Source organism: Taudactylus pleione, unplaced genomic scaffold (genome assembly GCF_031769625.1).
Source record: "Taudactylus pleione unplaced genomic scaffold, aTauple2 ptg000063l, whole genome shotgun sequence".
In the NCBI taxonomy this organism is placed as follows: domain Eukaryota; kingdom Metazoa; phylum Chordata; class Amphibia; order Anura; family Myobatrachidae; genus Taudactylus; species Taudactylus pleione.
Window position 1 is genome coordinate 733,256 of NW_028284465.1, and position 13,021 is coordinate 746,276.

Below are 13,021 nucleotides of genomic sequence, written 5' to 3' on the forward strand. Positions count from 1 at the left end.
ACCCAACCTTTGAGAGCTTTAGCTAAAATGAACGACTTGGTAGGGTCATGGAGACCTTTAAGCTTACAAAAGAATGAGATCCCCGCTAGCGCCACCACCATGGAGGCTTTAGACCGACCCTGCTGATAGCGACCCCAAACGAAGGAGAACAGCAAATCTCTAGAAGAATTACCCTCCAGAGATGACTGAGCACAGTAAGCTCGCCAATCCTGCCAGGCTGACGAGTACGTTCGGAGGGTCCCTGGAGCCAGAGACTGCCATGCAAGGATTTCTAAGCCGGCCTGATAATCTGCCACACAAACGGGGTGCAAATCAACCCAATAGCAGAAGCTGATGGAGCAAGCATCCTGAAACGTGCAAAATTAAAATGAGACAACGCATCTGAAATCTCCTTCACAACACCAGGGACATGATATGCTCAAATCTAATATTCACTTCCAAACAGTTGAAAACTAAATATCGCAGTAACCGCAAAACAAATGTGGAAGACGATCTCTCATTGTTGATGGCGTGAACTACACCCAGGTTGTCGCACCAGAAAATAACATGTCGATTACTCAGTCACACTGACCATAGTTCCACTGCAACGACAATCAGGAACAGTTCCAACAGCAACAAATTACCCATAAGACCCTCATCACGCCAATCCGCAGGCCATGAAGCAGTGCACCACTCCCTGTCAAAACAGGCTCCAAAGCCCGACGAGCCAGCTGCATCAGTGAAAAGCTGCAGCGACTCATTAGCCACTGGAGGCGAAGGCCAAATGCGTTCACCATTAAGTTGAACCAAAATTCTGGCCCAAATTCGGAGATCATCCTTAATCTCCGCTGACAAACAAACATGATGATGAGGCTGGCTCATCCCAGCCGTGGCCCACTCCAGCTTCCTGCAGAACACCCACCCCATAGGAATGATGCGACAAGCAAAGTTAAAAGAACCCAGAAAAACGGAACTGCACGTAATCTAACTGTGTTGACTGCTAGGCAACCTGCAAATTTCAGGAGGCCTGAACAGACGTCACTCCTTCCTGGACCTATGAAGAGAAAGTCATCCAAATAATGTGCCACACCATCTTGTCCATTGCTGGCATGAACACACAAATGTAAAAAGGAGCTAAACTTCTCAAAGTAGGCACCGGAAACTACATAGCCCATGGGCAAACATTTATCTACAAAATAACCCGTATCTAACCGAAAACCCATGTACTGCATGGCCTCTGGGTGCAAAGGTAACAAACTAAAGGCCGACTCGATATCCAACTTCACCAGCAAGGCACCGTAATCAAAACTGCAAACTAAACCCAAAGCCTTGTCAAAAGATTGAGGCCATTTCTGGGATGGCATCATTTACAGAACTCCCTTGAGGAACGGATAAATGCTGTATTAAGCGAAACTTACCCACCCACTGGAGAGATGCAGACATCCTGCAAATGAGGACAAGGGAAAGGACCCTCCATCCTCCCCAGCAACACCTCCCCCCCATCCTTGGCCCGCAAAACCTCAGGATATATTTCTGGTAGAACATAAATTACGGAGCGCCCTTACTAGCAAAGGCCCGACTATCGGCAAACAAAAGCTGAGTGAAAAACACTGCAACAAAAATATACAATCCTCTCGAAAAGGGTTCTTCTCTAACCATCAAGAAAGCTCAGTCAAACAAATGGGTGACTAAGTCTTAACTAGCTCCCTTGGAGACTTCCACGCGGTCGGGGGCTGAACCTCCCGATCCACGTCGGCATTCCTTGGCCAGGTGCACACCTCCACAGAGACGACAGGAGTGGTAAAAATGACAGCCGAAACCATGAATGCATCGGGAGTCATTAAAAGCAAAACAATTGACACTCGCCACCCCTGCTGCACCAGACTTACCGTTAGGAGACGCTTTACGAAGTGGGTACCGCATCCAAGGGGGGAGACACTGCTGCGATACCTCTAACCAAACTTCAACATCTTTAACCCTAAAAGGCATAACCACCCAGACATTGTGCTTCCGCCTGAACTGCGCATCATATTCTCAGCATGCCAATCCCCTGGACCGAATAAACATGTCATGCACCAAAAAGATATATTTAATAATATTAACATGCTCCTCAGCCCGCGGTTTCAAATAACACGCGGCGAAAATGAGCATGCCCTTCAGCCAAGTGTTATAGTTGCAAAAGGCTTCTTCACCCATACCGCCTGCCTTCTTAGCTTTACTCAAACCCTTTTTCATCTCATCAGTGAGTGAGAAAAAATCCACAAATATACCTCTGCGGATCTTCTCCTGAACACTTTTGTGCAAACCGAGCAGTACTGCGGTATTCGCTCAATGCACAGAATCCGAACCTGTCTCCTGACCCTTATGACCTGAGTCATCTGCCTACCACTATCACCTGAATTCTTTGTTAAATGTCACGCAACCATCCTAGCAATCTTACGCGGGCTTGCAGGGGAACCAGAAGAATGAGAGGAAGAGCTAGAGTCAGAGCAAGAAGTATGAGACAATTCATACTCACCAGAAGCAGAGGGCCTTGGAACCGCATCTTCAATGCTTTCACGCAAAGGACCCACTGGCTCAATCACTGGGCCGCCTTGATGTGCTTAGGATCAGCAGCCGCACGAGCCACCGCATTGTCATTGGAAAGTCTGCCCACATCCAAAGAACCTGCAACTACAGGAGATGGGTGAGGAAAAAGTGTAGGAGACACTAGATTGGGAGTGGGAGGGGTAGGGGGCAGGGGATGGGTGGCAGGGGTGGGAGGCCAGAGCCGGCCAGTGCGGGTTTACCAAGTGGGAACCAGGATTGACAGAAACCACAGGAGGTGTAGGGGCCACCAGTTGAAAATGAAGTGGGCACTGGGGGAATTCTGCGGAAGAAGGGGGGGGCAAGGACTCATGTAGGGATAATGAGGTGGGGGTCAGAAAAAGGGGGAGGAGTAAGGAGCAAAAGTAGATGGGGTAAAAGGAGGATAAATGGGGGAGGAAGTGGCCACAGATGTGGAAGGGGAAACTGGGGGGGAAACCCCAGATCTCCAGGATGCTTGACCCCAGGAAGGGCCAGCGATAGAAGCCACCTGAGCAGAATTATAAAACGGGGCTGGTGCGCTAGCAGCAGGGAACCAGAAAACCTGCAGATCACTGACAATGGGGGACTGCATCTAAGGGACAGAAGGAGAGGAGGCAAAAATTGGAATGGCAGCCTGGCTGCCATGGCCAGACAGCAACGGAGCAGTGCTATCCAAAATGGCCATTGGGGATGAAATGGCCACCGGACTCGCCGTAATAGTAGGGCCTCTGGGACCATCCACATCTAGGGGTCCTGTGACCACGTGCTAACTACTGGGCAGGGAGGGGCAGAAACAGTAGAGTGACCAGAATGAGCCACAGATGCAGGAGCTCCCGCTGTCAGCCCCTGTAGTCGCAGTGTCCTACGCTGCGGAGGACACCGCGTCTACAGGGGCCAACATAGGAGGGACACCCTGAATGCAAGAAGCAGCTGGGGAAGGCAGGAGGGAAGGGGGGGAACCTGTCTGCTTACAGCAGCAGCGTGAAGCGGGCACACAAACTAGTCAGCGGGGGGTTGGAGGGGAGTGGAACGGCATGGACGGGGCATGATCAGAGAGAGCAAAGGACTGTAGAGCAGAGGGCACAAATGGGTAACTGAAGGAGAAAGAAAAGGAACACAAAAGACTGAATTGAAGCAAAGAGGGGTCAGTAATACTCAGCCTGCAACTCGTTTCAAAGATCCAATAAAAGAGGCAGCCCTCATGCAAACCAGCCAATATATACCAATCATCTGACCACACCCTCAAGCATACCATTGGTTCCACTAACCAGCTGACCCAAAATTCTAAATAAACTGCTCAGCAACAAGGCTGTCATTACAGCCAATCAGCAAAAAACCCAGTATTCTTACCTATTCTCAAACTTATTCAGCTTTCGCCTACAATACTTCATGGAATCAAGTTATTTAAAGAACAAGGAAATCTCCAAATTTGCCTAATTTCATGTCCTTTCAAATTGTTTTGTTTTTATTAAATGTTGTTAGTAAAATATAAACTTTTCCATTCTGTTTTGTAAAAGAATATAGATCAGTCCTAGCCAATATGTACCTCTCTATTAGAGCAGGAAGTCCACTCGGCCTTGCGGCAGCATAGACCCTACCGTAGGTTCTCATCGCAAGGCCGATAGTTGCAACTATTGCAATGGTCTCCTGGCCGCTCACACAAGCTACCACAGCTTTACGACTGGCCAGGGAAGAAACAAAACAAACAAAAAATGCCCAAAATAACAGCGAGCAACCAGCAGCAGCGAGCAGGTCTGAATCAGGCCAAAAGGAGAAGCTCCTGAAACTGCCCCCGATTGTGGCCGAGACACTTGGGTGGATGGCAGAAAGCCAGAGGCACCCCATGATTGCTGCATCTCCCCAGCCCACAGCTGCCATTGCCACCAGCATATCAAGTTGGAGTGACAGACTTCCACCCACTGTCCCATATGCTGCTCTGCTCCTGTGCTAAGCCATGGCCATGTACATTTTGAGGATCTGACAAGACCTGTAGAATGCAACAGACAAGGCCAGTCTCCAGTCTCTGGGGCAGACTATCACTGCACACAACATGAGGGATCATTATTGGTTACTGTCACAAACTGCCACACTGCTAATTCTGTGCGAGGTGAACACTGGGCCAGCATTTGGTGAAGCTCTACCTACCTCCTGTCTATCATTATGGGATCAGCCCGGATTGGCTCCTGCGTCCATGACCTTCTCCTGTGAACACTGCTCCGATGCCTGTGATAGCGTTTCATGTGTTTCCGGTTCTAGCGTGGTCTCCTGGATTCAGTCGAGTTACCTGTATCCAGTCAGCTTAATTGTTCCTGTCATTTGTGTCATCTAGATGGCATGGTCCGCATTTGTTCTACCTGCTGCTTGTGTCATCTTGGCGGCATGGTCTACATTACTGCCTCCTGCCGTTTGTGTCATCCAGGTGGCATAGACCGCACTCAGTGTCCAGAGTGTGCAACCCAGCGTCCTGTGGCTTGTGTCAACCTGGCGGCACAGGTTGCATGTCCTGTGTATGCAATCTTGTGTACAACCACTAGTGTCATCCCAGCGGCACAAAGCGCACCTCAACATATTCTTGCCAAGTCTTTTAGTCCCCAAGGCTGATACTCAGCCCACAGGCTGCTACTGGCCCAGAGGCTGCATCTCAACTTAGTGGCCCTCAGGTCACAACCAGCCAAAGGCAGCTACTCCACTCAGTGACTGATATTTCGGCCCAGAGGCTGCATCAAGGCAAGGTTTTCCAGCCCTCAAGGCTGCTACTCGACCCAGAGGTTGCTACTGGCCCAGAGGCTGCATCTCAACTTATTGACCCTCAGGCAACAACCAGTCAGAGGCTGCTACTGACCCAGAGGTGGCATCTCAATCTTTTGGCCCTCAGGCTACAACCAGCCAGGGATGCTACCGGCCCAAAGGCCGCATCTCATCTTACTGGCCCACAAGCGACAGCCAACCAAGTCACTTCCAGCTCTCAAGGCTGCCACCGGCCCAAAGTCCACATCTCGCCTTACTGGCCCACTGGCTACAGTCAGCCAAGGCACTTCCATCCCTCAAGGCTGCTACATGGCCAGATCAAGCCAAGGTATACCAGTCCTCAAGGCTGTTGCAGGAGTAATACACTATTGTCTGACCTGAGCCTTAACAGTTACACTTCAGATGGCCTCGCTCACCTGCTGGTAAGTTCCGGTGACTGATGATAGACAGGGAAAGACAGGTGAGGAGGGGGAGATAGTAGGGAGGCAGATAGAGGAAGCTTATGTGATACTCCAATCAAGTACTATCTGTTTATATACAATGTGGTACCACTCTTGTACTAAAAAAGGAACTCGTATGGCTTTGCTTTATGTACATGTGCTGCTTCTGTTTTGAATACACTGTTGTGTGTAAGCTGCTTTGGGGACATGTTGCTGTGTGATACTCTGCAGGAATCCCCCCCCTCTTCCCTGACACACTACAGCAGAGGGAGCCATTGACAGTTGGGCTAAGAGAGAATTTCACCCTGCTTGTGCTGTGGGTGGGAAACATCCTGGCACCTAGCTAGGGGCTATATAGTGCAGTTTCAACTGACCCTGAGGGGATAGCTTAGGTAAACTTTTGAGCAGCAGGAGCTGTGGTGCCAGAGTGCCGCCTGTCAGGGTGGCAGTGTGGGCAGTGACATTTCCAGTGGCATAACTATAAATTTTGCTCCCCCATGCCAAAAAAGTTTCTGTCACCCCCCCATGGCAGTTTTGTAAAATGAACACAGGGCTGTTTATACGCAATTTGAATCACAGTACCAAAGTTAAAAATGTGCCCCCCCCATAAACAGTTTACAGTATTTGTCATTTTTCCTCCTTATAGTAATGCCCCTTACACATTATGCCACACACTGTAATGCCCCTTTCACATTATTCAACACACCATAATGCCCATTACATATTATGCTACACACTGTAATGTCTATTACCAAAGTACCACTTACATATTTGCATCTGACACCATTTTATGCCCCTCAGTAAGGATTCTAATTACTTTTAAATTACCTGCTCATTGTCAGGGGTTTCATGCTCGTTGCCAGAGGTCTCATGCTCATTGCCAGGGGTCTCATGCTCTGGGCTTCATGCTCATTGCCAGGGGTTTCATGCTCATTGCCAGGGGTTTAACGCTTGTTGCCAGGGGTTTCATGCTCATTGTCAGGGGTTTCATGCTCATTGCAAGGGGTTTCACACTAGTTGCCAGGGGTTTCATGCTCATTGCCAGGGGTTTCATGCTTATTGCCAGGGGTTTCATGCATACCTCCCAACATGACCCTCTCCAGGAGGGACACAATGCTCTGGTCCTGGACTTCCCTGGTAATTTATGATTTGTGGTAGCTCCAGAGGTGGGGCTGCAGTACAGTCCAAAATTCAAATAGGGAAAGCACACCAACTGCCAGTGAGTCCCAGCCAGTGATGTTGGGCAGTGTGTGAAATGACAGTTGGTGTGGCTCCCCTATTTGAATTTTGAACTGCACTGCAGCCCCACCTCTTACCAGGGAAGTCCAGGACCAGTGCATTGTGTCCCTCCTGGAGAGGGTCATGTTGGGAGGTATGTTCATGCTCGTTGCTAGTAGTTCCATGTTCATTGTCAGGGGTTCTATGCTTATTGCCAGGGGTTTCAAACTTGTTGTCAGGTATAAGATGTTCGTTGTCATGGGTTACACGCTCGTTGCCAGGGGTTCAATGCTCATTGTCAGGGGTTTCACGCTCATTGCCAGGAGGTTCCATGCTCATTGCCAGGGGTTTCATGCTCACTGCCAGGAATTTCATGCTCATTGATAGGGGTCTCCTACTCTGGGTTTCATTTTCGTTGCCAGGGGTTTCATGCTCATTGCCAGGGATTCCATGCTCGGTGCCAGGGTTTCAAAATTGTTGTTAGGTGTTCCATGTTCGTTGTCAGGAGTTTCATGCTCGTTTCCAGGGGTTCCATGCTCGTTTCCAGGGGTTTTACGCTCATTGCCAGGGGTTGCCAGGGGTCAATAGCTAGCAATATGAAGAATGACGGGTTCAAAACAAGTAAATAGTTTGAAAAGATGAAAATTCACCATTTTCTTATAGGGATCGTTCACACATGAATTACTGGACTTACAAGAGCTTGGTGTGGTCATCAAGAACAGAAACGTCCATCTACAGAATACTGCAGCTATAATAAGAGTCACTGGGGATCAATTATCCAATGGGAATATTAGTGAGACAGCATCACACATAGGAAAAAACATTCTCCAAAATATTTTAGAATAAAAAGAAGCTCCCTGTACCAGAGAACATCATTTATGTCATCATCTTTTCCTTCTTGCACAATCAGAGCTTTTCAGTTTAGTAAATTCAACCAAGGACTGATATTTTACTATAATAAACGTAATTATTAAACTAATGTTTATCTTGAGTTTTACCCATTACCCAGTACTAAGGGCCTTATTTAGAGTCTGTGTGAAACGGACTTGCAAACTGCTTCCAAAAAGAAAGTTGCACATCTGCTACCTATTCTGAGTCAGACACATCTATAAATCTTGTGTTTCGATTTCCTCCCTCTGTACCAGGCTTATATGAGACTGGATTGTGACTGGCAGTATGGTTTTAATAGCAGAGAGAAATAGAAAAATATATTTTTAATGTCAACACATTAATTACTGTATACTGGCAATTATGTAATTGGAACAGAATCAGTATGAAATACCAATGGCTGAATATCCGCCGGTTCTTCTACCAACGTCGGAAGCCTGAAGTGAGGACATCTTAGGGGTGTCTAACACCAACCTCCACCAGTAGTGCCTAACCGTAAGTCCTCCCCGGGGTGCCTAAACCTAACCCCCTTCACACATCCTGAACCTAACCTTTCCAGGGGGGTGCCTAACCCTGACCTCCCCCCAGGGGTGCCTAACCCTAACCCCCACTTTCCCTAGCCAAATCCTAACCCTCCCTGAATCCCCCTGGAGTGGAGGTGTCTAAACCTAACCATCCCCCACCATGGCTACAACCTGACTGTCCCCGGCTACCTCATTCGGGATGCTGGGCATCAGGATTTCAGAGTGGGGCTAAAGATAGGCATCAGCATTTCAATGCCTATATTAAGTCCCGGGTCGGCCTTCCACCGTCGGTATTCCGGGCGGAAGTAATTTAACCGCACCCCATTGGATACCGGTTATATTACATTTCCACACAGTCTAATACCATTAATGACCTCCACAAACATCAGGAGATTGTTGCCAGGTGCACAAGAAGCTGAGTTTCACAAATACCTGACATTAATTATGTAACTAATTGACTCATTGCATTCAAATGTTACAATGTAATGATGGCATAGCTATTTGTAGATTTGTAGCCAAATGTCATGCAAAACATAAAGCAAACAGCCCTATGTATAATACTAACTTGCTATACCACACCATACATCAGATGGGTCTTACTCTAGATGGTTGTTAGGAAATCAGATGCTGTGAAATACAGTAATCATTACTCTGTGAAGAAAATATGGATTTTTACACTTTCATCCTGTTATCATTTGTCCTCTGTTCTCTGATGTTTATCAGATTACTTCTCAATGTATTTATTGTGACCCAGATCTTCATTTGGTGGCTGAAGGGTCAAACTCTTCAAACCATTGACATTATCATGACCAGCCTGGGAGTGGTGAGGATCATTCTTCTAGTTGCTGGTTATAATGAATGGGCTGTGGTCATTTTCACTCATTCGTTCATTTCCAATGATGCTACTAAGTATACTGACACTGCTTCAGAATGTGTGATATTGTGCAGCCTGTGGTGGGGCACCGTGCTCTGCGTCTTCTACTGCGCAAAGATCACAAACTACAGCAACAGATTATTCATGAGACTTAAGATGAACATCTCCAGGATGGTCCCCTGGCTGCTCCTGATGTCATTGCTGGTGTCTTTTCTTTCCAGTCTACCCAACATGTGGTGCATTTACCGAGTATGCTACATGAATTCTACCCTGGACAGTAACAGCTCTAACACTGGAAATGTGACTCTGGACACAAATTTTGTAAATGTATTCATCATCTTTTTCACAGGATCCCTCGTACCGTTCCTCATATTCTGTGCGGCCGTTTGTCTTCTGATTGTATCGCTCCTGAAACACACCAGGAACATGAGCAGCAAAGACTCAGGATTCACTAATATCCAACTAGACGGTCACATAAGTGTAATTAGAAATATGCTCTCTTTTCTGTTCTTTTATACTCTGTATTTTATAAGTTCAAACATGATCACTTTATCCTACCAATCAGAAGATTCAGCCTGTGGATCATTGTGCAGTATTTGTGCCCTTACCTACCCAAGCCTGCACTCTATTGTATTAATATCCAGCAACTCCAGACTGAAGCGCTCTCTTCTTACTGCTCTGCGCTGTGCAGGAACCAGAAATCCACATGACCAAATGTAATAATTGAACCTGTACTATTTCATATATTGTCTATTATCTGCAAAGTAATTATAGGCTATAATATCTATTTACGTTTACAGTGTAACTTAATTATACAGTATGTGTTTGATTTCTTTGAATTTGGTTTCTACATACAATAGAATAAGGTGCAGCAATTCCTGTGCCGCTAACTATATCTGTAAAGGAACAGAATAAATATAAATCTTATTGTTACTGTCATTATTATGATTATTTTTCCTACTGGCTGTATGAATGGTGCAAATAAACAGGAATAGCTGCGGAATAAGGTACAGTAATCTTTACTTTTTCTTAAGATATACTGTACATTGGTTTGTCGTTCATTAACCGCTAAACCACCTTGACTAGCTTAACTTAACTTAAACTAATACATAACGACACGGACAACAAAAGCTTAGCTAAAAGGTCACAGCTTTTGTATTTATAATTAATTAATTAACTAACCTAACCAGGGTGGCAAGGAGACACTGCAATCTCAGTTCTAGCTTTCGAATAACCCAATAAACTTGGGGGATGACTGAAACGTCCCCCTCTAGACACACTTACAGTGCGAGGGTCTCACTTCCCTCCTGGGCCAATCCGCAACTCTTCCATACAAAAGCACCCGCACAGAGAAGGACAAATTCGCAATGGACATCGAGGGCAAGTGCCCCCACAATGCTTTCTTGCACCACATAAAGCAACTGAGCTGCAGCGTACTCCCGCCAAAGCCTGACTCCAGAGGAAACTGGCCCGCCACCCATCACAAACTATCCCAAAAAGGACAACAAATCCTTAATGAACAAACCAAGACCAAGGGCATTAAGATGCACCCCATCAGGTCGAAAAAACCTAGATAAATCTGCAACTAAAAAGCCATGACTAACAACCAAGCCACCCAGTGACACAACATGCCTGGCCACCACCACATTCACCTTCTTCCTCGCCCTGTCTAAAGCAGCATGTTTAAATGAGGGACCATCTCAGACCAAACAATCCTCACATTTGGCCATCGTAACCTAACCTCATTCAAAACCTCTCGCAAACAGACAATCAACTCCACACCTTTCAAATGCCCAATGACATTTCCACCGACATGTAACACCAACCAATCAGGCACACCCCATTTAGCTGCAGAGGACACAAGCAAAGCAAGCACAGAATCAACACGCAAACCTTACACATTAGTCCAACGTACCTGTCGCCCACCAAGCAATCGCTGTGAAGAAAGAAAATTCTTGACCTTAAGATCACACCAAACCAATACCATAATGAACACAACTTTATGAAAAAAACATAGCAACTAACTAGCTGGGATGCAGAAAAGGGGAAACAAGGAACCTGAGTGAAGAAGAAAAATGAAAAAACCTACCCATGAACCAAATTGGGCCAGATCAAGGAAAAAATTAAAAAGCCCCTTCACACCCCCAATAGTTGAACGCTAGTCGTTCAATGATTGGCGGGCAAACAATGTTTTCAGGTTGTCGCCAGGGACCCCCACTACAACTTGTCACATCGCACATAAGTCTTGTAAGCAGCTGACTTCCACCGCCCTATACTCTGTATGGTCGTGGGAAATGCCCCCATAATAGCTGCTCAAGTAACTGCCCCAATTCGAAACGAATGGATACAATAAGCTGAAGCATCAATTCCTAACTCAACCAAATCCCATTTAAAAACAGCAGCTAACTAAAATTTGGTAAGAGGAGTAGGATCAGCATGCAACAACCATTGTGAGCCTCCTGAAGGGTGCAAATCCATATAATGAGTTGCAAGGTGCACCAGGCAAACCAAAAAAATGATATGTTGTTGATCGGAGTTACCCATCTACCCATACCTGTTTGATCTGTTTTAGAAAATCTAAGCTTGAAAACAATGCTAAACTCCTAAAAACAAAGGCCCTCATTCAGAGGCGATCGCGAGGAGCGATCGCTCTCTCTGAATGAGGGCAGCCGCTTCTAGTTTTTAGTGCGGTCTCCTTGTCGTTAGCTAAGCTGTGGGTTACAACCCACAGCTAAGCTAGTGACCAGGGTGATGGTCCACCATCGGGGCTTGCGATGAGACTCTAAGGTTGGGTCTTGGCATCCGCAAGCCCCAGGGAGCTTCCTGCTCTGATTGAGCAGGAAGCTCCCCACTGACATCACCGATGATGTCAGTGCAGCCGCCCACAAACAGTATGCGTTCCTAAAGGAACATCTCCATTTGTTCAGCCACCCCCCCGGCCCGCCTACCAAATGGGGTGAGCTGTCGATCAACATCGACAGCCGCCCCTTTGTTAGCGAGCTCTAGAGTAGGAGAGTTTCTCTCTCACTCTGGGGCTTGCGCAAGTGCAGTGTGGCTGCTGTGCTTGCACAGGACCAAAACATTGACCCGGTTGCGAGCGCTCAGCACTTGCGAATGGGTCTGAATGAGGTCCTATGTCCTTAAACAAAGACATGAAGATGAGTTAATGGCCACCACTAACTCACTAACTCTAAAAGCTCAAAGAATGCAGCCAAAAAGGCCAAATGGTAAAGAGAAGCTTCAAACGGATCAGAAGCCACCTTTTCCATATCAGCAAGCAATGCCGTCAAAAGCTGCATGTCAATGGGCCGCCGGGAGTTGGGGAACTTCTTTGCCCAACCTTTAAGAACTTTAGCTAAAATGAATAACTTGGTAGGTTCATGGAGACCTTTAAGCTTACAAAAGAATGAGATCCCCACTAGCGCCACCACCATGGAGGCTTTAGACTGACCCTGCTGATAGCGACCCCAAACGAAGGAGAACAGCAAAGACTTACCCTCCAGAGATGGCTGAGCACAATAAGCTCACCAATCCTACCAGGCTACCAGGAGGGTCCAAGGCTTTTTAAGCCGGCCTGATAATCTGCCACACAAACGGGGGGCAAATCAACCCAATAGCAGAAGCTGATGGAGCAAGCATCCTGAAGAGCACAAAATTAAAATGAGACAACACATCTGCAATCTCATTCACAACACCAGGGACATGACGTTTTCAAAATCTAATATTAATTTCCAAACAGTGCAAAACTAAATGTTGCAGTAGCTGCAAAACAAATGGGAAGA

At 46.8% G+C, this 13,021-nt stretch overlaps 1 protein-coding gene across 1 annotated transcript; it reads left to right on the forward strand.

Annotated features, from left to right (window-relative positions):
- Window positions 1-9,029: 9,029 nt before the first annotated feature.
- LOC148534827 (taste receptor type 2 member 39-like) lies at window positions 9,030-9,959 on the forward strand. Its single transcript, XM_088465689.1, has one exon. The coding sequence runs from the start codon at window positions 9,030-9,032 to the stop codon at window positions 9,957-9,959; it is 930 nt and encodes a 309-aa protein (XP_088321815.1).
- Window positions 9,960-13,021: the final 3,062 nt, after the last annotated feature.

Bases quoted from the DNA above. Each gene is read 5' to 3' on its own strand.
- LOC148534827 (XM_088465689.1), top strand. From the start codon at position 9,030: ATGGATTTTTACACTTTCATCCTGTTATCATTTGTCCTCTGTTCTCTG.